Below are 27,244 nucleotides of genomic sequence, written 5' to 3' on the forward strand. Positions count from 1 at the left end.
CTTGAACTTCCTTTCTGAACATCCCAGTGAACAAAATGGTCTGACTGAGTCTGTGGTCCTTTCCAAAAGCGCCCCATAGGAGTCCTGGAGGAATAGGCTCTGTACTTTCCTTTTGTGTGCATCTGTAAATATTCAGGGACTCAACTAGAATTATGGTCAAATTCCTCTTCAAAGGAGCCACATTCCAGGAATGACACTTTCTGGCTTCTAGCCTGCATGAAGATCAGCAGAGTACAGCAGTACACAGACAATCCAGAAAGTGTTTGGAGAATGGTGGGGAGAACTTCTTGGCACAAGAGCAGAGGAAACTGACCAGGGGCCGTGCGCAGCTTGACCTGCTGCTCACAGACAGGGAGGAACTAGTAGGGAAGTAGAGGTGTGTGGCAACCTGGGCAGCAGTGATCATGAGATGACGTGACAAAAGGAAGAAAGCAGAGCAGCAAACTACACACCCTGGACTTCAGAAAAGCAGCCTTTTAGTCCCCGGCTATGTCTACACTGCCGGCTTTGCATATCACTGTGCTCCATTTGCATAATTTATTCAAGCCGTTTTTGCGCAAGGGGTTTTTGCACAAAAATAAGCAGTGTGGATGGGGTTTTTTTTGCACAAAACCCTCATTTTGCGCAAGATCCTTATGCCTCTCGGGGAGAGACCTAGTGACAGATGATGTAGGAGAAGCTGAAGTATTCAAGGCTTTCTTTGCCTCTGTCTTCACAGACAAGGGCAGCTCCCAGACAATGCACTAGGCAGCGCAGTATGGGAAGGAGGTGGGCAGCCCTCAGTGGAGAAAGAACAGGTTAAGAACTATTTAGAAAAGCCAGACAAACACAAATCCATGGGCCTGGATTTAATGCATCTGAGGGTACTGAGGGAGTTGGTAAATGTCATTGCAGAGCCTTTGGCCATTATCTTTGAAAACTCATGGAGATCGGGAGAGGTCCTGGATGATTGGGAAAAGGCAAATGTAGTGCCCCTCTTTAAAAAAGGGAAGAAGGACAATCGAGGGAACTACAGACCAGTCAGCCTTACCATATTCCCCAGAAAAATCATGGAGGGGATCCTCAAGGAATCCATTTGGAAGCACTTGGAAGAGGGGAAGGTGATCAGGAATAGTCAACATGGATTCACCAAGGACAAGTCATGTCTGATCAATCTGATTAGCTTCTATGAAGAGGTAACTGGCTCTGTCGACATGGGGAAGTCAGTGGATGTGATATATCTTGACTTTAGCAAATTTTTTGATACGGTCTCCCACAATATTCTTGCCAGCAAGTTAAGGAAATATGGATTGGATAAATGGACAGTAAATGGGTTGAATAAATGGATGGATAGAAAGCTGGCTAGACCTTTGGGCCCAGCGGGTAGTGATCAATGGCTCAGTGTCAGGTTGGCGGTCGATTTCTAGCAGAGTGCCCCAAGGATCAGTTCTAGGGCCGGTTTTGTTTAACATCTTTATTAATGATCTGGATGAGGGGATGGATTGCACCCTCAGCAAGTCTGCGGATGACGCTAAGCTGGGGGGAGAGGTAGATACTCTGGAGGGCAGGGATAGGGTCCAGAGTGAGCAAGACAAATTGGAGGATTGGGCTGAAAGAAATCTGATGAGGTTTAACAAGGACAAGTGCAGAGTCCTGCCCCTGAGACTGATGAAACCCAAGCATTGGTACAGGGGACCGACTGGCTAGATGGCAGTTCAGCAGAAGAAGACCTGGGAATTACAGTGGTTGAGAAGCTGGAGATGAGTCACCAGGGCGCCCTTGTAGCCAAGAGGGCTAATGGCAGATTAGGTTACATTAGGAGGAGCATTGGCGGTGGATCTAAAGAAGTGATTATTCCCCTTTATTCAGCATTGTGGGAGGGGTAGCTCAGTGGTTTGAGCATTGGTCTGCTAAACCCAGGGTTGGGAGTTCAATCCTTGAGGGGACCATTTAGGGATCTGGGGCAAATCTATCAGGGATGGTACGTGGTCCTGCTGTGAGGGCAGGGGATTGGACTACACTACAGGACCTTTCAAGGTCCCTTCCAGTTCTATGAGAGAGTATTGGTGAGGCCACATCTGGAGTATTATGTCCAGTTCTGGGCCCCCCACGATAGAAAGGATGTGGACGCATTGCAGAGGGTCCAGTGGAGGGCAACCAAAATGATATTAGGGTTTGAACACATGTCCTACGAGGAGAGGCTGACCGATTTGGGCTTATTTAGTCTGCAGAAGAGAAGGGGGGCGGGATTTGAGTGCAGCTTTCATCTTCCTGAAGGGGGGTTCCAAAGAGGATGCAGAAAGGCTGGTCTCAGTAGTGACAGATGGCAGAACAAGGAGCAATGGGCTCAAGTTACAGTGGAGGAGGTCTAGGTTGGATATTAGGAAAAACTGTTTCCCTAGAAGGGTGGTGAAGCACTGGGATGGGTTCCCTAGGGTGGTGGTGGAATCTCCATCCCTAGAGGTTTTTAAGTCTTGGCTTAACAAAGCCCTGGCTGGGATGATTTAGTTGGGATTGGTCTTGCTCTGGGCAGGGGCTGGACTTGATGACCTCCTGAGGTGTCTTCCAGCCCTGGGATTCTATGATTCTAGGAGTACTACATTCAGAAAATTATTGTTACGTCCATTCTCCTGGCTGAAATTGCCATTGAGATCCACATATTGTGTCTTGCTTCTGGGCTTGTGAGGCTGGGCAAATCACTTCTGTACCGAGGATGTGCCGAGGCAATCTATTGGAATGGGATGTAGCCTTATATTCCTGGGTAAAACCTCAGTCAATTACTCAAACAACAAAATATTTGTGAATTGAATCGGTGTTATCTTGCTGTAAGTGCTTTGGGGTCTATTTCCTTTTTATTGCAGAGGGAGCTGCATGAGAGTTTAGAACCCTCCTGCACTCCCAGATTTCCTTGTGGACAAAGCTGAAGGCACGGGAGTTGCAGGATAGAACCAACATTCAAAGGGCTCTTGATCAGCTGGAGAACTGGGCTATAGAAGAATGAAATTCCACAAAGACAAATGGGAGGTGCTACATTTAGGGTGGAAAAAAACAAATACAGAATGGGGAACAACTGACCTAGCAGCAGCACTTTTTAGAAGGATCTGAGAGTGGCGTTGGCTCTCAGCTGCAACCTGAGTCAACAATGCAATGTATTGCAAAACAAGCAAGAACTATTTTGGGTTCCATTAATGGGCATAGCAGGCAAGTCGCAGGAGGTGACAGAGCCAATCCACTCGGCACTGGCAAGGTCTCAGCTGCAGCACTGGGTTCAGTTTTGGCCACCAATGTATAGAAATGATGTAGAGAAACCGGAAAGGGCCCAGAGGTGAGGAAGAAAAGAAATCAAAGGGGTGGAATGCAGCCATGGGAGCAAAGACTGAGCGAACCAGGTGTGGTTAGTCTGGAGTAGAGGAGATTGAAGGGGGAACCATGCTAGCAGTTGTTACATATCTGAAAAGCTGCCATAAGAAAGACAGAGCAAAACTGTTCTCTCAGGACAAGAGGCAGTGGGTTCGAACCACCACCTAGCAGATTTCGATCTAATCTCAGGAAAAACTTCCTAGCTGTAAGAACTATTGGACAATGGAACAGAAGCCTAGAGAAGTTGGGGACTCTCCTTCACTGGAGGTTTTCAGAAAGAGGCTGGAAAACAATCTGTTGTGGATGGCTTTGACACAACGAACCCTGCATCTTGGCAGAGGGTAGTGGGTGGCCCTTGGGACCCTTTCCAGCCCTATGGTTCTGTGACTCATCTCTGAGCTGCCAAACCTTCCCCGCATCTCTTACTGGGAAATTTCTCAAGCCCAGCTTTCTCCCATTGCGCCTTCCACACAAGATGGCTTCAGGGCTGGCTGGCTGTTAGTGGCCGCTAATTGCCCCTGCACCGCAAAGGAAAGCCTGGGGGAGGGAACGACGCCAAGGAGTACAGTATAATATAGATGCACAGGACTCCCAGCCCTGGTCCCAGGTCGCAGAGCTGCCCTGTAACGCAGAGGAATGTCTCTGGCAGGCGGAGTTCCATGTTGGGGCCGTGAGGCACAATCCCTTCCGGTGCTCTCAGGGCAGGGCAGTGCCCACGCTGTCCTTGTCCTGGACCTGGGCACGCACAGCACAGTCTGGCCACTTAGGCTGATCAATCTTTGATCAAAACCTCATGGCACACTCAGGAGTTGCAGCCGAAAGGAACTTTTGCCTGAGGAGAGTGTTGCTTCCAGCCCAGCTTCGTTCCCACATGTAATAACAACTATCAAGCTAAGAAACTTCTTGGAATCCTAGAACTGGAAGGGACCTCGAGAGGTCATTGACTCCAATCCTCTTCCCCCCTGGCAGGGCCAAACACCATCTAAACGCTCCCTGGGAAGGGGTGTGTCCAACCTGCTCTTACACATCTCCAGTCATAGAGATTCCACAACCCTGCTAGGCAATTTATTCCCGTGGTTAACCATCCTGGCAGGCAGGAAGTTATTCTTAATATCCAACCTAAACCTCCCTTGCTGCAATTTAAGCCCATTTAAGCCTAAAAGGTGTCGGGCTCGTCCCGGTGCCACAGTCGGAGATTTTTCTGTAGCAGCAGCCACTGGAGGACCACGCATATGCAGAAGCCACCTTGTGCCGTTCGTGCCCTTTCTGCGATGCACTGTCTGTTTCGCCAGTTCCTCCTAACCGTCCACGGTCACAGACGGCGTTGGGACGAGCTCCTGCCTCTACCTGAGGAGAAAGCAGAATTAGTCATTTTACCTCTTCTTTTCATCCTAGTTCAGCCCCTACCTTATAGTTAGCGTTTTTACAGTTCTAGTTAGTTTTAAAAAAAAGACTTTTTAGTACTGTACATAGTTCAATGTTACTCCGCAGACTCCTTCAGTTTTTAGTCTGAAAGATGCCTTGAAAATGCCCGGCTCCCCGGGTTTCAAAAAATGTGCGTCGTGTGGAGACGCCATGCCTGCATCAGATGGACACTCCAGATGTATAAAATGCCTCGGGGAAGGCCACATCCCCCAAAACTGCAGCCATTGTTCCAAGCTAACGGCCCACGCCAGGCGAGATAGGGAGATGCGGCTGAAGATGCTGCTGTTTAACAAAGCGCTTCAACTGCTGCCTCTGGAACAACAAAAAGATATTCAACCCCGTAAGTCCCACGAGGGTAAGGGCCCCGCTCAGCCCAGAAGCGCAAGTGCGGGAGATGTAGCAGGCACCTCAGGCTTGCCATTGAGACATGCCACGGCTAAGTCTTCTAAGCCCCGTAGCACTTCGGCACCTAGCCCTGCGATCTCTCCGTTCGCGGCGCCGCGAGACCAACCACCAAAAATGGTGAAAAGACCCGAGCCAGCACTGTCAACGGCACTGGTAGCTGAGTCAGCACCAAGGATCCATATGGCACAGATACTGGCGGTGCGGGATGACCCGACGCCGAGACCTCAAGTGGCGCCGAGACGCGAGTCTGCGCTGAGGCACAAGACGGCGCCGAGACGCGAGTCTGCGCTGAGGCACAAGACGGTGCCAAGACGCGAGTCTACATGAGGCACAAGACGGCGCTGAGACGCGAGTCTGCGCTGAGGCACAAGACAGTGTCGAGACACCAGCCGGCACCAAGACATGAGATGGTGCCGAGAAGGGATACGGCATCGAAGGACGCAGCAGCGCCGACCAGCCTGCGTGATGCATCCGGCCCTTCCGCACCGGACAACATCACTGCACCGGAGGCTTCACCTCTACATCCAGCACCGACATCCCCAGTGCCTAGAACGCCTTCCATAGACCAGAGTGTATCGGAGGTCAGATCAGTCTTGTCTGTGCCAGCCAGCCCACCCCCTCCTCCACCACAGAGGTCCACCTTGCTGACCAAGGCACAAAGGAAGGCTCGGCATATATGTACTCCTCCCAGTCCTGAGCAGTCACTGTCCCCACGTCATCATACAGGCAGACATGATCACAGTCAGTACAGGTCACCATCTTGCTATTACTGGAGATCCCCACGGAGATCACGAACGCCTCCACGGTACTACTGTTCATACCAGTCCAGATCTCCGTCTCATTATACAGTCCATTGGGGGTCGGAAGTGTCTCCATCATGATCACGCTATACCCGATACAGGAGCGTCACTTCCTATGCTCCTCGGTGCTCTCCACATCACCACGGTAGACGCTACACTCACTACTACCGACACCATACGTATTCCCATAGTGCGGCTCACTCGCCATCAGTTTCGCCAGAGCATCCTCGTTCTTGATCGCCGCATCTTCCGTCCCAAGTAATTATCCCTCCGGGGCAGGCTTCTCCAACACCCACGGGGGACACCCCCTCAACTTCCACCCTGTACAAGAGGGACGATAATCGCTCCCCTGTTTGCGAGGAGCAACACATGGACTTTCCTACGGACCAGTCCTCATGCAAAAGAAGTCCGGGGGATGGAGACCTACCCTAGATCTACGTGGACTGAACCGGCATCTGCGGAAACAAAAGCTCAAGATGGTTACACTAGCCTCTATCATTCCAGCACTGAATAAAGGGTATTGGTTCGCGTCTCTCGACCTCGAAGACGCATACTTTCACGTAACAGTACATCCAGCCCACAGGAGGTTTCTCTGTTTCACCCTGGGAGATGACCACTACTAGTACACAGTGTTACCGTTCGGTCTTTCTGCGTCACCAAAGGTGTTTTCCAAGACTCTGGCCATTGTAGCCGCTTACCTCCGCCGCACAGGCATCACAATTTTTCCTTACCTGGATGACTGCCTCTTAAAGGCCCCTACTGCGGAAGTGGCACTAATGGCAGTCAATAACACCAAGGACATATTCGAGGCATTAGGCCTCCTTATAAACATACCAAAGTCTTCTCTAACTCCCTCCCAGTCGCTTGAGTTCATTGGAGCGAGCCTGGATTCCAAAACCACTGCCACATACCTACCTCTCGACAGATCACAGACCATATGAGATCTAGCAAACGTCTTGCTTACCACTCCCAAGTCCACCATACTTACCTGCTTGAGGCTCCTGGGTCACATAGCAGCCACCACTTACGTCGTTCCCCACGCATGCCTTCTTCTGAGATGCCTCCAACATTGGGTTCTCAGTTTACAAGCCAGGCATTCACAGTACTCGCAAACTGGTGGTTCTTCCTGGGCACGGGAGAGATTCCCTGGTATGGTGGTTTGATCCAAGCAATACACTAGTTGACGTACCTTTCCACGCCCAGAAACCATCTGTTCAAATCACCACGGACGCATCCCTAGTTGGGTGGGGTGCACATATGTGTCATCACCAAGTTCAAGGGCTATGGTCACAGCACGAGTCCCTCCTGAATATAAACTTTCTAGAGCTGCGGGCTGTCTTCAGTGCCTGCAGACATTTCATGCAATGGATCCATGGAGCCACAGTGCAAATCCTCACCGACAATATCTGCACGGTCTACTACATCAACTGCCAGGGCGGAGCCAGATCCAGATCCCTTTGTGCGGAGTCCATTCGCTTATGGAATTAGGCCATTTGCCACGTGATTACTCTCACAGCAGCATATCTCTCAGGCAAAAGTAATACCATTGCCGATGCTTTGAGCAGGTCCTTTCGTCTACAGCACGAGTGGGAACTGCTCGACCAGGTGACCTGCACTCTCTTCGAAACCTGGGGATAGACCCCACCATAGACCTGTTCACTACTCAGTGCAACAAGAAGTGCCGTCTCTACTGCTCGAGAGCGGGCATCGGAACCAGTTCTCAGGGGGATGCCTTCCTTATGGACTAGGGAACACACAGCTTCTCGTATGCCTTCCCTCTGATCCCGCTTATTCTGAAGGTTCTAGAAAAGATCGCCACAGATCGAGCTACCGTGATATTCATAGCACCCTTCTGGCCCCATCAAACATGGATAACCCAGCTGATGCAAATGTCTGCATCCCAACCACAGCAATTACCACAGTTATACAACTTACTGTCACAACAGCATGGATCACTCCTTCACCCCCACATCGATCGACTACACCTGACAGCGTGGCTCCAGACAGGCTCCAAGGCCCAGAGTTAGCATGTTCCCAGGCTGTCAAGGACACCCTGATACATAGCAGGCGGCAAACCACACAGAAATCTTACCTTTATAAGTGGCGCCATTTTCAATCTTGGTGCCAAACAAATAACTTTGTCCCTTCCTCAGTCCCGATTAAGTGAATTCTGGACTGCGTCCTTCACTTGAAGTCGGGAGGCCTAACACTTAGAGTACACTTGGCAGCAATTTCCGCCTTCCACCTACCTATCGACGGCTACTCAGTCTTCGCCCACCCGCTCACCAAAAGGTTCCTGAAGGGCATCACGAATCTCTACCCCCAACGCAAACCGCTCCCGGAACCTTGGGTTCTGGGCCTTGTCCTGGATACCCTTACCCGACCACCCTTTGAGCAACTGGCAACTTTCAGTTTGAAAATTCTTACCATGAAAATGTTTCCTGCTGGCTATTACATCCGCCCGTCGCATGAGCGAGCTGGCGGCGTTGTCTGCTAACTCGCCCTATGCATTATTCACAGAGCAGGGAGTAACTACGTAGTCGCCCCACCTTTCTGCCAAAAGTCAATTCGCCTTTTCATATCAATGAACCTGTCACTCTACCTGCCTTATACCCAAAGCCGCACGCTACAGCAGAGGAGGTGTGCCTACACATGCTGGACCTGAGACGAGTGCTCACCTTTTACCTGGACAGGACACGCCCCTTTCGAAAGTTACAACGTCTCCTGTTGTCAGTAGCAGACCGCTCCAAGGGCGAACAGCTCTCCTCCCAATGCATCTCCTCTCACATCATAACCTGTATCACCCGTTGTTTCTCTCTAAAGGTACGTCTACACTAGCCCCCTAGTTTGAACTAGGGAGGCTAATGAGGGCAACCAAAATTGCTAATGAAGCTCGGGATTTAAATATCCCATGCTTGATTAGTATATTCCCGTCTGGTCGCCATTTTGGAAACTGACTAGCCCGAAGTAACTGCCTGCGTCTACATGCGACAGAGAAGCGCGATTCTGAGATAAACCCCTTAGTTCGAATTAACAGTTAATTCCATGAGGTTTAACTGTTAATTCCAACTAAGGAGTTTGTCTCAGAATTGCGCTTCTCTGCCACATGTAGATGTGGGCAATTACTTCGGGCTAGTCAGTTTCCAAAATTGCGACCAGCCGGGAATATGCTAATCAAGCGCGGGATATTTAAATCCCGTGCTTCATTAGCAATTTCGGTCGCCCTCATTAGCCTCCCTAGTTCAAACTAGGAGGCTAGTGTAGACATACCCTAAGAAACAAACCCTTGCCTGGCAGACCAAAACCTCACTCTGCCAGAAGCGTGGCTACCTCTACAGCATTTCTCAAAGGTGTGCTGCTTCGTGACACATGCCGGGCCTCTACGTGGTCCTCTGCATCAGCCTTCATCAGGCACGACGCCCTTCAACGCGTCCTGGCTACAGATGTGGCAGTGGCACACGCAATGCTCTCCACAGTGCAAAGATCTTGACGCCGAAGTACAACATGAATTTTAGGTCACTGCTTCACACTCACCTTTCAGTGGAGCACCCACGGGGACACTACTCAAAGAAGAAGAAAGAGTTACTCACCTGTGTAGTAACATCTGTTCTTCAAGATGTGTCCCCCCGTGTTCCCTCAGGACCCGCCCTCCTCTCTGCTTCAGAACTATTGTCCTTCTGTATTTTTCAGATGTTCTGGCTAGGAGAAACTGGCAGGATGGACTGCGCGTCTCAGAAAGGGCGCAAATGGCGCAAGTCTGCTTCTGCGCATGTGTGGTCCTCCAGGGGCTACTGCTACAGAAAAATCTCCAGACTGCGGCGCCGGGACGAGCCCGACACCATTGGAGCACTTACGGGGACACACATCTCAAAGAACAGATGTTACTACACAGGTTAGTAACTCTTTCTTCTTTTCCTGTCCTCAGAGGCCAAGGAGAACAATTTTTCTCCCTCTTCCTTGTGACACCCTTTTAGATACTTGAAAACCGCTCTCATGTCCCCCTGAGTCTTCTCCTTGCCAAACTAAACAAGTCCAATTCTTTCAGTCTTCCTTCATAGCCCATGTTCTCTAGACCGTTCATCATTCTTGTTGCTCTTCTCTGGACCTTCTCCAGTCTCTCCACAAACTTCTGGTGCCCAGAACTGACATAATCCTTCAATTGAGGCCTAACCAGCGCAGAGCAGAGCGGGAGAACGACTCCTCGTGTCTGGCTCACCACACTCCTCTTCATGCCCCCAGAATCAGGTTTGCTTTTTTTGCAACAGCGTCTCACTGTTGGCTCCTATTTAGCTTGTGGCCCACTCTGACCCCTAGATCCCTTTCTGCTAGCCGCTTCTGCTAGGACCCCTTTCTAGCTAGCCGCTTCCCATTCTGTATGTGTGAAATTGATTGTTCCTTCCTAAGTGGAGCACTTTGCATTTGTCTTTATTAAACGTCATCCCATTTACCTCAGACCATTTCTCCAGTTTGTCCAGATCAGTTTGAATTATGACACTGTCCTCCGAAGCACTTGCAACCCCTCCCGGCTTGGGATCATCTGCAAACTTAATAAGCATACTGTCCCTGCCAGTATCTAAATAGTTGATGAAGATATTGAACAGAACTGGTCCCAAAACAGATCCTGCTGAGCCCCACTTGTTCTGCCCTTCTAGCAGGACTGTGAACCATTAATAACTACTCTCTGGGAATGGTTATTCCTTCTCGGCTCTGACCAAGAGTAATCACATTGCCAGTGCTGTAGGAACCATCCTCTTGGAAAATAGCAAACAAATATTGTGATTTCAGGGTTAACTCTTTTCTGACTTGCTTCCTTCCTGTGAAATAGGAGCTTCTCCTCTTTTCACACATTGAGATGTGAGTCTGTCAGTAGATTCCATGCCTGTGCTGTTGCTCAGGCAAACGGCCTACTTGTAAACTCTGCCATGTTTTGAGTTTCTAGCTACAGAAAGTGTTTATTGTTTACAAAACACAAACAAACAGGAAATTCAATTTTTCAGATCACCGGTGTTAAGAAAACACGGTGTTTCGCTGAATTACTCGTAACTTAGGAAATGACAGAAACTGCCAACATACAAAGAAATGTGAAAGTTATTTTTGTCTGTTGCAAGCTACCAAAAGTGTTCTGTACCTGCTATTCTCCTTGCCCCTAGAATCGAGATCAGTTCCCTCTCTACCAGCTTGCCAGTTTGGTGTGTGCCTGAAAATTGCCTCGGATTAGCCCCAGTTCGAAGAAGTGATGTTCCTAAGGTTTAGGACTGGAAATCTCCATGTGAAAAAGTGAATTAGGAGAGCAGCTAAGCAGTGCGAGAGGGTGCTCAGGAGAGGAGTGGAGATACTCCAGGCGTAGACTAGGTGTCCTTCTGGCAATGCGTTAGGAAATGCTGAGGAAATAATTGCACATTACACCGAGGGTTCCTTCCAGGCCTCGTGGGTCTGAGTTTCGTCTACACTAGGCATTGCCCTTGGGGAGTCACACTGGGATTCTGTCAGTGACCCAGGAACATTCCTCCTTTACTGCAAGCCAGCAGTGTGTGTTATACACAAGGGTATCATTACAGTGACATTTGTGTGAGCATTACCACAAAACCCACCCGTATTTTCTGGGGCCTAGACTGTCACTGTTGGCCTCTAATCTAGTGAGCTGGAGCAGAGCCAGGTGGGGGAAAGTGGCCAGGAGTCGTGTTTTAAAACCATATTCGCTGGTTTGAATTTATACTAGAATTTTACCAGACGTTTGCCAGTGAGTCAACCACTGAGTCCTTCATTCGCACGTCTGCTGCCTGCCTCCCTCCGTGTGTCTTTGCTCCACACCACAAGCGAAGGTCGCAGCAGCAGCCCTTGCTTTCAGATTTCCTGTGTCGGAGCCCACGTGCTACTTACATGTATTTCTGTGTTTCTAATTGAATTATGCGATTCTGCACAATTAAATACCAGCCTTTCAGTGCGTCGGACAATCCCATCCATGCTGTCCGCTCCTTTCACTCCAGCAGTTGATTAGACAGCTGTGCTGTTTTAAAGAAGCCAGGGCTAATAAAGGCTCAAAATAGAACATTGTTGTGGTTTGGCTGGGGTAGGAGAGGTATTTTTTAACCACACAGACATTACACTGTATATTGCTGTCAGAGTGCCAGAAATGCATTCGAAAGTGCTCTCTTCTGTTTGTCTAAAGTACCTTTCTCATGCTGGTTTCTGAGCAATATGTGAGCAGCGATTCTGAAAATTGGTAATGAAGAGGACAGAGTTTGTTTTATTTAAACATGCTGCAGCAAAATGAAGGTAATTGTCCACACAAGCCATCTGCTACCTGGCTGCCTTCCATGTGCTTGGGAGACAGCAAATGTATGGATAAAGTGCCTCTTTCATTCCGTTGCCATGATAACAGCCCTGCTTTAGATTGTAGAGGGCAGGTTTATTAATGCTTCAGAAAGGTTATTAGTCTGCTGAAGTAATACGCTCTTTATGCGTTCCTTTATGCAATTGTTCTTGTACATTTTACTGTATTGTGTATAAAGGACAGGAAGTTTAAGGCCAGTTTAAAGAGATAGCCCTGGCTAATGTGCCACAGAGGACACTCAAACCCGAATTCCCCAAAGGAGGAAGTGTTTTAGGACTGATTTGGGAGGGTCTCCAAATATTCCCATCTTACTGATCTTGGTTTCAGATTTAAACATTTACTTCCGAGTCACTGTGTCTGAGTTAGCGCTGGGACGAGTGGTCGCCACGTTTCCAGTGCGGCTCAGCGTGTGTCTGAGCTAGCCCTGGGATGAGTGGTCGCACGTTTCCAGTGCGGGTCAGCGTGTCTGAGCTAGCGCTGGGACGAGTGGTCGCACGTTTCCAGTGCGGGTCAGCGTGTGTCTGAGCTAGCGCTGGGACGAGTGGTCGCCACGTTTCCAGTGCGGGTCAGCGTGTGTCTGAGCTAGTGCTGGAACGAGTGGTCGCACGTTTCCAGTGCGGGTCAGCGTGTGTCTGAGCTAGCGCTGGGACGAGTGGTCGCACGTTTCCAGTGCGGGTCAGCGTGTGTCTGAGCTAGCGCTGGGACGAGTGGTCGCACGTTTCCAGTGCGGGTCAGCGTGTGTCTGAGCTAGCACTGGGACGAGTGGTCGCACGTTTCCAGTGCGGGTCAGCGTGTGTCTGAGCTAGCGCTGGGACGAGTGGTCGCCACGTTTCCAGTGCGGGTCAGCGTGTGTCTGAGCTAGTGCTGGAACGAGTGGTCGCACGTTTCCAGTGCGGGTCAGCATGTGTCTGAGCTAGCGCTGGGACGAGTGGTCGCCACGTTTCCAGTGCGGGTCAGCGTGTGTCTGAGCTAGCGCTGGGACGAGTGGTCGCACGTTTCCAGTGCGGGTCAGCGTGTGTCTGAGCTAGCGCTGGGACGAGTGGTCGCACGTTTCCAGTGCGGGTCAGCATGTGTCTGAGCTAGCGCTGGGACGAGTGGTCGCACGTTTCCAGTGCGGGTCAGCGTGTGTCTGAGCTAGCGCTGGGACGAGTGGTCGCACGTTTCCAGTGCGGGTCAGCGTGTGTCTGAGCTAGCGCTGGGACGAGTGGTCGCCACGTTTCCAGTGCGGGTCAGCGTGTGTCTGAGCTAGTGCTGGAACGAGTGGTCGCACGTTTCCAGTGCGGGTCAGCATGTGTCTGAGCTAGCGCTGGGACGAGTGGTCGCCACGTTTCCAGTGCGGGTCAGCGTGTGTCTGAGCTAGTGCTGGAACGAGTGGTCGCACGTTTCCAGTGCGGGTCAGCATGTGTCTGAGCTAGCGCTGGGACGAGTGGTCGCACGTTTCCAGTGCGGGTCAGTTCTTTGCAAGGTTCGGAACATAGAGGAAGAGTCTCCCCTGTGGGCCAAGCACAGGGCATGTTCTTGTGTGCAGGTCAGTTTACGTAAGTAACCTCGTGCTAAACTAAGAAGGCCACAGCTGCCAGCATTGACCTGAATTCATATGTGGGACATAACAAGAAAGGCAGGCGCTGGCCAGAGTCGCAGCCCTGGGCCAGGGGCCTGATCCCAGCCTGGCCCAGCACTGTGGCTCTGGCGCTTTGCTGACACTGCCTGCCACGCCCAGCACAGCTGCAAGTGCCGTTCCTCACACAAGACTCTCCAGGAGGCGGAGCTGAAACGTCATGTGTCTGTAGCCCTTCTAGGTACTTGGAGAGTGAGTCCAGCGCCCTTGCAGCGAGCAGGGTGTAAGCTGCTGCATCTGCCCACCCAGTTCCTCTCTGCCCGTCATCGCTCTCGTTTCCCTGTGAGACCCGGCAGGGACGACCTTTCATCAGGCTGGCGTTGTATGAATAGTCTCAGGGTAGCCATGTCAGTCTGGATCTCACCCAGCGCCTGGTTCTGTAGCACCTCAGAGGCGAACACGTGTCTTGACACAGCACCATGGGCTGTGTGACCCCGACAGGACCACTCATCGTTTGGACTTTGTGTTAGTTTGACTTCCGGGCAGACTTCCATTTCAAGTAGTTTAAAGACGTTTGTGTTGGAGCAAATAGGCTTGCCCAGAACTTTCCATTTTTCCTTTTCCCCGATGCCTATCGGGCCAAGCAAACCGCTTTTTGTTCACACACTTCCTTTCAGGTCTCTGAAGAGCAGAGCTTTCTTGGCAATGGAGAATTCTCTTACATTTGGTTTGTAACTGTCGCACAGAACGATTGTACTTTGTGTTCGTTCCCCAGCCCGATCAGAGGCAGAGACCCACCGTGCTGGCCATAGTGTGTGCACGCACAGAGCTGTTTCTGACCCTAAGAACTCACGGCCCAGGGGACTGAATCAGAGCAAGGGTAAAGGAGTGTGGTACAACACGCCAGCCAGCAATCAGAGGCATTGCAGCCCCTGGGGAGAGCAGTACTAGTACATGGCACTTTAGTTCCTTGTCCCTGTTCAGACACAGAACTTTAAGTTACAGAAACTTGCTTTAGTGAGTGGGGAATCTGCGGGGATTGGAGGGGAAGCCCGGGGTTACAGAGGATGGTTTGAATGAAAGAACTCTGGAGAAATGCTGGGCAGGCACTATTATTTTTGCTACTCTCTTTTCTACATCCAAAGAGCAGCAGAGTATTTGTTCTCATTTGCTGATCGTTTCAGACAATGTTTTGGTGTGGAGAGGAAGATTTTGTTGCGCTGGAAAATGTGGGTGGCAAAAGATTATCAGTAGGCAAGTCAAATCATGCAGAAATGAATGTTGGGGTAAATAGGAGAGTTGGTTTTGTACCCTCTCTGGGTGAGAGGTCCCCAGCTGTAAGCCAAGTAGAGCTAACGACTTGCAAACAGGTACTCACGGGGCAGAATCCAAGCTCTCTGAAAGTCCCCTATGCGTCGTCTTTTTCATAGACTAAACAGAGTTTGCTCTTTAAGTCTTCAACTGTAAGGCGTTTTTCCAGCCCTTTTATCACCCTTGGGGCTCTTTTCTGCATCCTCTCCAGTTTTTCAACGTCCTTTTCCAGATGTGGAGCCCAGAGGAGGATGCAGTCCCTCAGTGTTTGTCCCACAGACGCTGTGTGTTAGGGTAAAGTCGCCTTCCCGCTTCTGCTTGCCACTCCCACGTGGCCACGCGGCGCATTAGCCCTGTCGCCACAGCAGAGCGCTGGAGGCTCATGGTGAGTTTTGGCCAGTGACCCTAAACCCCTTCCAGGGACACTGGTTCCCAGGACACAGTCCCGTGGTCTGTAGACGTGGCGTCTGTTCCTCTTCCCCAGGGGTAGAATTGTGCAGTTAGCTGCATTAAAAGACTTTTAGCTTGACTGGACCAAGTTGTTAGTTAGCTGCTCTGCCCTCCCCATTCCTTACCTTTTGGCCAGTCTTTGTGGCAGTTTTATCAACAGTGACTTGCTGTTTGCCTCCAAATCCCTGATGAAATCGTTGACTAGCGGTGGGCCTGCTGTCAGTCCCTGTGCACCCCCAGGAAAGGCTCCCCACCCAGTGACGATTGCCCCCGAATGCCTCATGTTGAGGTGGGCCAGTAAGCCATTTCTCAATCCATGTGTCACATGCTTTCCTGAGGAGTGTCGAGTGCTAATCCGCTCTAAATCTAGTTACATCAATCGGACGACGGGCTCTGGCGTCTGCAAGACAGATACCCAAATCCGGCATTAGCTTTATCAGACAAGGAAGTTGGGCCATTTCATCAATTAATGACGTCGTTTATTTGTCCAGGCTTATGTATTTTAAGATCATGTTGGCTGCCATTAATTGTATCTGTCCTGTAATTCTTAATCCGTTGACTCCTGTATCACCCGTTCCATTTTTTCCCTGCCAGTGATGTCAGGCTAACTGGCCTGTCTCATCACATTGGCTGTTCTTGAATACTGGGGACCAAGGCACTCGTCAGTCTGCTGGTGTGTGCGAAGGTGTCTGCGCCCCACGCAAGGGCATCAAGGTTACTGAATCTCCAGGCCCAGGAGGCCCCGCCAGCCGCACCTCTGGCTCTGCTCACGATGCGTACAAAGCGGGAAAGGGAGCCGCTTGGCTCAGTCAAGGTAAACGGCCTAAGGGGGCAGTCCTGTGTCGGAACTCCCGGCTCCCTGGACCAGGCCCCGCTGCTGAGCTGCTGGGAGCCCAGGAGCAGGCGAGCCCCTGGTCCCTGCGAGGCAGAGCATGCTGGGGGAGTCTGTAAGCAGATGACGTGGTGGCGCCGGAGAGGCACAGGCCGTGGTAGGGAATGAACCAGGTGCAGACTTCTGACATCCTCCCCCAGGCTGCATCTCTCACCTGGGTTGGAACCCCGCAGAGCTAGGACAACCTGGCTTGCCATGGATTCTCACCCTGGGCCACATTGCCCGGCACTCGCTCATTGCTGGTGGATACTGCCACTGGCTCTTGCCACTCGGGGGATTTCTTCCCTCTCCCAGCGGGATATTCCCCTGAATTCCAAGACTTATTCAAATGATCATCAGTGAGCCAGAGATCTCTGATGGCCATTCTCGGACAGTCTGGTGACAGTTACCGTGCTCAGTGGCGTTAGTTTGGCAGGGCCCTAAATGAACCAAGAAATGCTGGGCTGAAATTTTAGGCATAAGTAACATAGATTAAGCTGATGACTTCATAGAACCCCAGGGCTGGAAGAAACCTCAGGAGCCACTGAGTCCAGCCCCCCGCCCAAAGCAGGACCAACCCAACTCAATCAGCCCAGCCAGCCCTTGTCCAGCCGGGACTTACACATCTCTAGGGGTGGAGATTCCGCCCCTCCCTAGGGAACCCAGCCGAGTGCTTCCCCACCCTCCTAGGGAAATAGTGTGGCCTACTATCCCCCGCTGCGACTTGAGCCCATTGCTCCTCGTTCTGCCAGCTGCCCCCACTGAGAACAGCCTCTTCGGAGCTGCCTGCAGGGAGCTGACGGCTGCTGCCCATACCTGGAGAAAAGGCAAGAGCGAGCAGCAGTTCTCCATGCTGTGCCTGCCGGCGCTGAGCGGCGATAGCTCTGGGCATTGTCAGTCGCCAGGCTGTCCTGCAGAGGGACAGGAGCAGCTGAACCAAGCCGGGGCTCAACTCTCACATTCACTGTGAGTTCTAGACTCACATTTCCCAAAGCAAGTAACAAGGGCGGACTCCCCAGCTCCTGACCAGCCCTCGTGTGCAGGGTCAGTGTCCCTCGCCGCCCCGTGCTAGCTGGGCCCTTGCACCAGGAAGCACAGCAGCTTGCAGAGGGCCAGTGACTTGCTCCAGGCGCGCCAGGGCTCTCTGGCAGAGGTGGTGCTTGTGGCTAACGAGCTGGGTACCACGTGTTGGTAGGAAAAGGGGCCGAGTCAGCACAAGGTGAAAGCGGCGAATCCGCACACCCCACTGGACGCAAACAGGCTTTTCTAGGACGTGCCAGACGCCCTGTAGGGCTAGCCCAGACGAAGGAGCCGGAGAGCCCCTGCTTGTGCCCGGAAAGCCTCCCTCCCCCCAAGCCCACATGGCCCCCCGGGAGCAGTGCTCAGAGCAGCGCGCTCCGCGGAGGAGAGGGATCCGCTTCCAGACGTGGGGGGGGAGTAAGCCACAAGGGCGTGTGTCCCTTTTACTCTTCTGCTCTCATCCGGCTGCCGGGCTGGAGCCAGCAATGTCTCCCGCCTGCCCCCCGGCCGGTGCCCAGCTCCCCTGCGCTGGGAGTGAGGCGGGCGCCTGCTGCGACCCACCACGGATAGCCACGCCTGAGCCGCAGTCAGCCTAGCGCTCCAGTGCCTGCTTTCCTGCCGGCCTGTCCCAGCTAGCAGAGCCGCCCCTCCGGGCCGTGGGGCTCCCAGGCTGGCTGCCCCACCTGTCCTATGGACCACACAGGGCAGCCTGAGCGATTACCTGGGAAGGGGCAGGTGTGGGGCAGCAAGAGGGTCGCCCCCATGCACTCACTGCAGCAGCAAGAGCCCAGGAAGCAGCGTGATGCATGCTGCTCCCCCGCCCTCTCCGGCCAAGGCACCCGCTGCCCCACAGCGGCAGAAAGCAGAGCGCTCCCCTCCCCCCCCGTGCTGCTCCCCCGCCCTCTCCGGCCAAGGCACCCGCTGCCCCACAGCGGCAGAAAGCAGAGCGCTCCCCTCCCCCCCCGTGCTGCTCCCCCGCCCTCTCCGGCCAAGGCACCCGCTGCCCCACGGCGGCAGAAAGCAGAGCGCTCCCCTCCCCCCCATGCTGCTCCCCCGCCCTCTCCCGGCCAAGGCACCCGCTGCCCCACGGCGGCAGAAAGCAGAGCGCTCCCCTCCCCCCCGTGCTGCTCCCCCGCCCTCTCCCGGCCAAGGCACCCGCTGCCCCACGGCGGCAGAAAGCAGAGCTCTCCCCTCCCCCCCCGTGCTGCTCCCCCGCCCTCTCCCGGCCAAGGCACCTGCTGCCCCACGGCGGCAGAAAGCAGAGCGCTCCCCTCCCCCCCCGTGCTGCTCCCCCGCCCTCTCCCGGCCAAGGCACCCGCTGCCCCACGGCGGCAGAAAGCAGAGCGCTCCCCTCCCCCCCCGTGCTGCTCCCCCGCCCTCTCCCGGCCAAGGCACCCGCTGCCCCATGGCAGCAGAAAGCAGAGCGCCCCTGCCCAGCCTGCCCTGCTCCCCCAAGCAGGCTGGCGCGGGGAGGCAACCCTGCTGCGCCCCCGTAAGCCTGGTAATCCCCTGGGTCACCCAGCTCAGGGGAGAGGGGTAACGGGCGTGGGGCAGGGTTTGGTGGAAGAAGTAGAGTGGGGGTGGGGACGGGGCAGAGCAAAGGTGGGAAGCAGTGAGGCGGGGGGTTGCCCCGGGTCCGCCTAGAGCCAGCCCTGTAAGTTAAGCGTTTGTCAGTGTTCAGCAGTGACTTGGGGAGCAGGGCGGGGGCTGGTGCCTCGTCTGTCAGGCATGCTGTCCGTCACAGCCCTGTCTGCCTGACTTGTATTGACATGGAAGGGAAATCGTCACAATCAGCCTTTTACACTTCCTACTGCTCTGTAACGTGAGCCTGTGTCTGAGCGGGGGGGTCTCGGGAGGCGCAGAGCGACGTGCGAAGGAATCAGCCAAGTACACTGCGGACCCTGCCGCACGTAGGGCTGGTGCCTGTGGCATGCCAGGAACAGACTTGAGAAGGGAAAGAGGGTTTTGTGTTAAACACACACAACTGCTGTGGCATGCAGAGGAGCTGCAGCGACTTCAGTGACTAGAATAAAACAGCTTCAGCTTCATGGTACTCGCCCTGAGCACGCCCGACGTGAGAGGGAGGGAGGGTGGTTTAGTAACCCTAAGTCCGCAGTAGAAGGGTGGGCTGAGAGAGGAAATGGAAACAGCACTCCTCTCTGGGCTGCTCAACTTTCAGCATGCCTCCTGCTGAGGAAGCGGCCATTTCCTATAGCTCGACTTCTTTCTGTATAAAAAGATGCCAAAAAGGAAGGTTATAAGCTAATGTTTGTGTGCTGGCCCCGGTGCCATGCCTGCAATTACCTTCAGGAGCAATTGAGTTAATTGAAAAGCCTGTGTCCTTGATTTGCAGGAGCAGTTAGGCGTTTACATGTCGAAATGACTTTGCATTTGAAATTATTGTCCACAGATTGGCAGATCAATCCAAGCCAACTACACTACTGTTAGAAATGCCAGGTTACTGCAACTCAAGTATGCCCCTTGCACATATGCATCGTGCTAATCATCAAATGAAAAGCTCACCTCTTGTTCCTCAGGGCCCTGTCTCGGTGGGTGTGCAGCAGTCTACGTGTACGTCTCGACGGGCCGGATAGGTGTGTGTGTGCATACGCTGTCTAGAGTGTAGCAGGGAATGAGTTTTCTGTTTACATTGAATTCTTTTCTGATTTTATCGGAACGCAGAGAGAGCTGGTCTCACTGTTGCGTTGCCAAGAGGGGGAGAGTTGCACCTCAGCCCAAATGTGCAGGTGCCTAAGTGTTTCCCTGACTGAGACCCTAAATTACACAACAGGTAGGAAGTTGCATGGGGGGCTGCAAGGCCACGGAGCCCCCCTGGGCTCTGTCCGGAGCCACATGGAGCATGCCGTCTGCAATGCGGAGGAGGTGCCGTGGGCCGTGTTCACAGAAGGTTGTGGGTTTGTGTCTGGCTTGTGGTGGCAGTGCATGTCCTCCTCGGGCACGTGTATCCGTTGTAGTGAGTGTAGGGCAGGGGGGCCAGAACACTTCCATGCTTCCCCACTGATTGGTCTGGGGGTGGGGCTTGCATGAAGTCTTTGCCCCCGCCCTCCAGCTGGCAGTTCCCTGTAGGCGCCTGTGCCCCTGGAGGTGGGAGGAGACTTTGTGCGCTCCCCCAATCAGGGCCTGGGGCTGTGGGGGCATGTGAAGTCTGCCCTGCCCTGCAAGGGAGCGCCGTGCTTGGCTCTAAGAGCCCACCCCGGGCAGGGCAGGAGGAGACTTTGCGCACTCCCCCCGCCCTGAGGAAAATGGCTTGGTGGCGAGGGAAGCGCTCCAAGTCTCCTCCCGCCCCGCCCCATCCTGCAAGGAGCATGCGGCACTTCTAAGCACCATGCTGTCCTTGCAGGGCGGGGGCAGGGTAGGAGGAGATTTGCACGCTCCCCCTTCCCCCACGTCTCTCGCTCCCTGCCCTCCGGCGCACGCCCGTCCCTAGGCCCTGATGGGCCTGGGGGCAGAGAAGCGGCAGGTCCTCCGCAGGCCGGATCAACCCGCTTGGCGACCAGAATTCAGCCCGCAGAGGCCCTTTTGCCCACCCCTGGTGTAGGGCATTGTGGGAAGGCGCCTGGAGGCCACTAACAGTCAGCATAAGCAACACGGTGCCTACCTGCATCGATCTCATTCATCCACCTGGGCGCTGCGCCGCTCTGGGAGGGGAGAGGTGTGACGGCGCGTCGGGGCCCCCGATCCCGCACCCCCGGAGCAGCGAGAACAGACTCCGCCAGGCAGTAGACCGGGGGGTTATTGCCCCTCCAGGAGACAGGATCAGGACCAGGATGCCTCAGACCCCTTGGCTTAGTGAGTCCATCACCCCCTAGACCCTCAGCCCTCAGCTTAGTCTGCTCCCTTCGGCTGTGTCTACATTGGCATGAATTTCCGGAACTGCTTAAAACGGAATACTATTCCCTTTTCAGTTTTTCCGGAAAAGGAGCGTCTACATTGGCAGGCTGCTTTTCCGGAAAAGCCCTTTTTCCGGAAAAGCGTCTGTGGCCAATGTAGACGCGCTTTTCCGGAAAAGACTGCTGGGTGTCTACACTGGCCCCTTTCCAGAACAGTGTTCCAGAATAAGGACTTATGCCCGAGTGGGAGCAGAATAGTTTTTCCGGAATAGCGGCTGATTTTGTACAGTAGAGCGTCGTTGCTTTTACGGAAATTCAAGGGCCAGTGTAGACAGCTTTCAGCTTATTCCGGAAAAGCGGCTGATTTTCCGGAATAAGTGGCCCAGTGTAGACACAGCCTTCATGTTTTCCAGCCAGAAGCTGCCTCGCTCCCAGGCCCTGCCCCCAGCCAGGTGTTCGTCTCCGCCTCCCTCCCTTTGTCTCTCCCCCTGAAGAGTTTTGCTAACTGCCCAGGCTGGGCCGAGGTGTCTGGGCCAATCCACCCACGGGGGAGTCAGTGGGGATTGCACAGCCAGCGCAGGGGGACTCCAGGTTACAGAGCAGACAGCCCCCCCACTGCATCACATCGGGGCACTAACTCAGCATCGAGAGGCACTCGTGTCGGCGGCGCTAAGCTGGGAGTGAAGACTCTGCCACAGGGGGATCCGTGCAAGGCAGCTTCAGTTGCCCTCGCAGTGTAGTGCGGACCCCTCTTCGGGCGCGTCGAGGCAGCACCCTTCTGCTGGAACAAGCTAGGAATTTGCCCTACGCACATTGCATAGCTCATTCCAAGTGTCCAGCGAAAGCGCTTCTTTGGCAGTGTCACATTTCAGAGTAAGGCAGGATTCCGACAGATCCCGTACCCTCCTTCCAGGGGCGCGGACGGGCGGGCGCTTCTAAAGAGGCAGCGCTGCTCTTTCGGGATACTTCCGGGATCCTTCCGGTATCCCGAGAGAGCAGCGCAGTCTAGACGGACCCTCAGACAGAGCTGCTGTGGGGGATGGCGACCGGAATCAGTCATGCGCTCCCAATTCTGTGGTCTGGTCTCTTGCTTTTCCTCCGAAAACCGGCTCTCCAAGGCTGCTCATTGTGAATCCTTCCCCAGCGGCTGCCGTGATTGTGTCTGAAGTGATTAGTGGCAGCCTGTGATGAGTGTCTGTAATTGTATGGTGTGGCCTGGGCGACACGTCCCTCCCCCTGCTTCTTGGAGAGGTACCTCCCGGTGGGTATTAGGACCCCTCCTCTCCTGAGGGGTGGCCAGCGCCTGGGCCTGTGCAGTCCCTGCAGCTTCCTCCCTGCCTTCCCAGTCCTGTCTCACTCAGGTCTCCACCCCAACTTCATTTGAAACGGACGTGGCCGCTGCAGCTCTCCCCGTGCTGCGCCCCTCGGGAGCTCTCCTGTTATGCAGCTCCAGCTGGGCTTTGCACTGAATTATTCATATGTTTGTGGTGCCAAAAAAGCTGGAATTGTCTGTCTCTTGGGCACGTTCTCTACTTGCTAACGATCCGCTCTTTGAAATGTAGAACTCCCAGCCCTGGGAGCGAAATCCGCTGTTAGCGGGGTTCAGAATGACAGGTTCCCCGTCAGCGGCATTGCCTGGCGTATTTAGCAAGACTCGCCCTTAGGCTTCTCTTCGCCATAGGCATGAAGCGGCCAATCAGACGCGAAGTAGGGCCCAGGCGCTGCGGCCCATTTTCCTCCTAAGCATTACGTTTCTCCTTGAGGAGTGATCCGGAGCAGTCGGCACAGATCCACCAAGGGCAAGTCCGGCCTGACCAGCCAGATTGCCTTCTATAGCAGGGTATCCGGACACTGGGAAGTCAGTGCATGGGATCTACCTGGACTTTAGCAAGGCTTTGGATACGGGCTCCCACAGTATTCTTGCCAGCAAGTTAAGGGAGTCTGGATTGGATAATTGGACGGTAAGATGGATAGGAAGCTGGCTAGAAGGCCGGGCCCAGCGGGTCGGGATCAACGGCTCGGTGTCAGGATGGCGGTCGGTTTCTAGCGGAGTGCCCCAAGGATCAGTTCTGGGACCAGTTTTATTCAACATCTGTATTAATGACCTGGCTATGGGGATAGGTTGCACCTTCAGTAAGTTTGCAGATGACACTCAGCTAGGGGGAGAGGTAGATACGCAGAAGGGCAGGGATAGGGTCCAGAGTGACCTAGACAAAATGCAGGATTGGACCAAAAATAATCTGATGAGGTTCAACAAGGACAAGTGCAGAGTCCTGCCCTTGGGCGGAAGAATCCCAAGCATTGGTACAGGCTGGGGACGGACTGGCTAAGCAGCAGTTCTGCAGAAAAGGACCTGGGGGTTGCAGTGGATGAGAAGCTGGATATGAGTCACCAGGGCGCCCTTGTAGCCAAGAAGGCTAATGGCATATTAGGTGCATTAGGAGGAGCATTGCCAGCAGATCCAGAGATGTCATTATTCCCCTTTATTCGGCTCTGGTGAGGCCACATCTGGAGTACTGAGTCCAGTTCTGGGCCCCCCACTACAGAAGGGATGTGGACGCATTGGAGAGGGTCCAGCGGAGGGGAAGCACTGCACTGGGTTCCCTAGGCAGGTGGCGGAGTCTCCATCCCTAGGGGTGTTTAAGTCCCAGCTTGACCAAGCCCTGGCTGGGCTGATTGAATTGGGGTTGGTCCTGCTTTGGGCAGGGGCTGGACTCGATGACTCCGGGGGTCTCTGCCAGCCCTGGGATTCTGTGATTCTTCAGTTGAGCAGCAGGGAGGAAGACGTACTGAAAATCTTTTAAACATCAGTTTAAAAGGGGGGAGGGTTAGCTCAGTGGTTTGAGCATTGGCCTGCGAAACCCAGCGTTGTGAGTTCAATCCTTGTGGAGGCCATTTAGGGATTTGGGGCAAAAATTCATCAGGGATGGTACTTGGTCCTGCTGTGAAGCCAGGGGACTGGACTCAATGACCTTTCAAGGTCCCTTCCAGTTCTAGGAGATAGGCAATCTCCATTATTATTATGAAACATGATGAGGGTGGGAGAAGGGGCTCTCTAGCTGCTCCGATCCCATGTTAATTGCAGGTGCAGATGGGGATGGGTTAGGGACGGTACGTGGGGTGTATTTTAGTAATCGTGGAGCCAGAACAATATTTAGTGGTTGCACAGTTACTAAAACACGGTTTGGGGGCGGGGCTGGAAGTCAGTGCACTCTCGGCTCCTGGCCCCACTCCCAGGGAGCCTCCTGCCACCCCTCGCTGCTGCCTCTCTATGCAGGTGGAGCCGGTCCATGAGGGGGAGGCAGTTTAAAAATTGGCTCCCCGTGCAGACTGACTCCTGCCAGCCGCCCCGCACTGCTGCCTCTGATACAGAGCAGCCGTGTGGGGTGGCAGCAGCCCCTGTCCGGGGGGGGCCCCACAGACAGAGGCTGTGCTGGCATCTCCCCTGCTCTCCCCCCATGCTTGAAAGCCAGCGTCTTGCATGTACCAGCTTCCGCCTGCCCTCCTCGCCCTCCGCCTTGCTGCCTCTCTGTCAGAGGCACCAGCACAGGGGAGGGGGGAAGGGGCTCCGTGGAGCCAGTGCCTGGGGGGGCAGTGGATTTTAAGTGTGGGGGGAGGGTGCACTACCCCCCCCGCCCCGAGACTGATGCCCATCTGCCTCCCGCAATGATGCCTCAGGGAGGGCCAGGCAGCTCTGTGGGAACCAGCTGCTTACTGGCACTGGCCCCCCGCCTCCCCTCCCCTTTGCTGCCTCTATACAGAGGGGAGGTTGTGTGCAGTCATTTGGATCAACGGATAAGCCCAGGCTGCTTGGCTGATCATTTACAAATCTGTCCCACATCCCTAGTCGGGGCATGCCGTAGTTTGAGAGGGGCTTCCTTTGCCGTGCGCTGGGTGTTGGGCCCACGATCTGACCCCGGGGGCCAGCAAGGAGCTGGGAATGTTGCAGAGAGGCTGTGGCGCTGGGGGAGGATGGAGAGGGATTGGGTCCCTGTGCAGTGATGTGTCTTGCATCTGAATGGCAGGGAGTAGGATGTCCATCAGCCCCCTCGCTGCTGTAACCCTCATTCCCCAGCTTCCTCGTCCTCGCACACCCGGCCAGAGAGGGGAGGGTGCTCAGCTGGACTCTGGCAGAGCAGCAGGAGCCACGTGTGGGACCGGACACGGCTGCCAGGCATCACGACCGTGCGGGTCTCCGTGGGACTGCCGAGAGAACAGCCGTGACTGGGCAGAGTGAAAATGTGACTGGTTAACCAGGTTAACCAGTGGCCCGGCTGGGCCCCCTGCGCCGTGGGCAGGGACGCTCCAGCCCAGGCGGCCCCCCCCACCCTGGTTACATGCGCAGGTACGCGGCGAGCTGGTTAAATGGGAGTTTGCAGAGAGCCAGGCAGGGGGCTGTGACAGACACTGCCTGGGCCTGCCTTGGAGCCATACAAATGCTCATTTGTGGGGCAGAGGCTGGCCTGAAGAGGGCACCCCAAGTGCTAGTCCTGGAGTGCCCAGACTCTGGATTGGGCTGACCCAGGGAGCCCAAGAGGAAACACCGTTGCACTTTGGCCTGGGACTCCGTTCCCAGGGACGCTGCCGCTTCCCCTTTCCGCCAGGCCTGGTGAAAGCCCTTCCCTTCGCCAGCCGCCCAGGCCTGCAGGGCTGGTTCCACACGACCGGACGCTCTCCTGCTGCCAGTGGTCCCAGCCGCACCAGGAGCTGTGCGGGGAGGGGTAGCTCCGGCGAGGGCAGTGTGACGGCTCTTCCCTGCCTTCTTTGGCATTTCTACCGTGCACCTGGGCTTTAAGGTCACAGGCATGTGGCCCACCACGGAGGCTGGGCTCTGTGGGGAGGCGCCTGCGTTTCCCACGCGTGACGCTAGCTGTCTCCAAATCTGTCTGAAGAGTTCTGGGTGCCATTTACCAGCTCTGTGGCAGACGAGAGCGTCTCACGTAAGTCCTCCTGCTCGGCCGGCCGTGGCGGTCGGGAGACCCTGCACCTGCAGGCAGGCTGGTTGATAATTGCCACCACGCGGTTTCTTGCACTTGCCTTTGAAGCATCTGGCACCGGTCACTGTCCGAGCAAACCACTGGACTTTTCATCCTCCCTTTGGCTCTCCTGCACCTTGTCCACTTTATCAGCATCCTCCTGGCCTGGTGCACTCCAGGGATGGGGCGGCTTTGGGGAGCTTGGATCTGGGCCTCGTCCAGTCGGAGGCTCGTGAGGGCTCCCGTTGGTACATCTGCGTGCCCAGGGCATGTTTGCATGAGGTGCCTGAGCTGCGTTCGGAACTGTTTACAAACGTTGATCCCGGATGCGTAAGTTACCGGTCTGCATACTCAGTGTCATGTTTCTCCTTGCAGGCTCAAGCAGCCGGCTCCCCGCGCTCCTCACCGACCCACGGAGCCAGTCACCCAATGCCGATGCCTGTCAGAGCCACTTCCGCTGGCTCTACCCCCACCCACACGCCGCAGGACTCCCTGGCAGGAGTCGGGGGAGAGGTGCAGGAAGCTTTTGCACAAGGTGAGTGTAGCGCCAGGCAAACCCTGCTATTGCTGCGCATTGCAGGGACTGCTCATGACACCAAGGGAATGCAGGGCTCGGGGGTGGATCAGTGCGGATATGCTTCCACAGCGGGCTGGAAGGATCCTTTTCTCTGCAGGGTGTGTGTGGCCTAATCCTTGCCTCCAGGTTTCTCAGCTGCCATGTTCTGCATGCGAGTAATTAGACACTTAAGCATTACCCAGCTGCCACAAATGAGGTAAGAAACGCCATGTCTCAGTGCTGTGAGCTGAGTCCAGAATGGGAGACCACTTACCAGAATGTGAGCCAGAGGGTGCAGGGAGGAACTGAACGGAAAGCACCGGGAAAAGATAAACAGCACTCTGGCCC

General features: G+C 54.3%; 1 protein-coding gene across 15 annotated transcripts in view; it reads left to right on the plus strand.

Annotated features, from left to right (window-relative positions):
* Window positions 1-27,244, plus strand: part of DTNB (dystrobrevin beta) — a 318,597-nt gene that overhangs the window by 254,042 nt on the left and 37,311 nt on the right. For 11 of the 15 annotated variants that reach the window (XM_075923222.1, XM_075923216.1, XM_075923210.1 and 8 more), the window contains one exon: window positions 26,716-26,875. In XM_075923222.1, the coding sequence (XP_075779337.1) occupies window positions 26,716-26,875 (160 nt within the window). Of the gene's footprint in view, window positions 1-26,715; window positions 26,876-27,014; window positions 27,114-27,244 lie in introns of those variants that run through there. The other 4 variants (XR_012902417.1, XR_012902420.1, XM_075923213.1 and 1 more) reach the window with 3 other exon arrangements.

The sequence above is a fragment of the Pelodiscus sinensis genome, chromosome 3, assembly GCF_049634645.1.
Source record: "Pelodiscus sinensis isolate JC-2024 chromosome 3, ASM4963464v1, whole genome shotgun sequence".
NCBI lineage: Eukaryota > Metazoa > Chordata > Testudines > Trionychidae > Pelodiscus > Pelodiscus sinensis.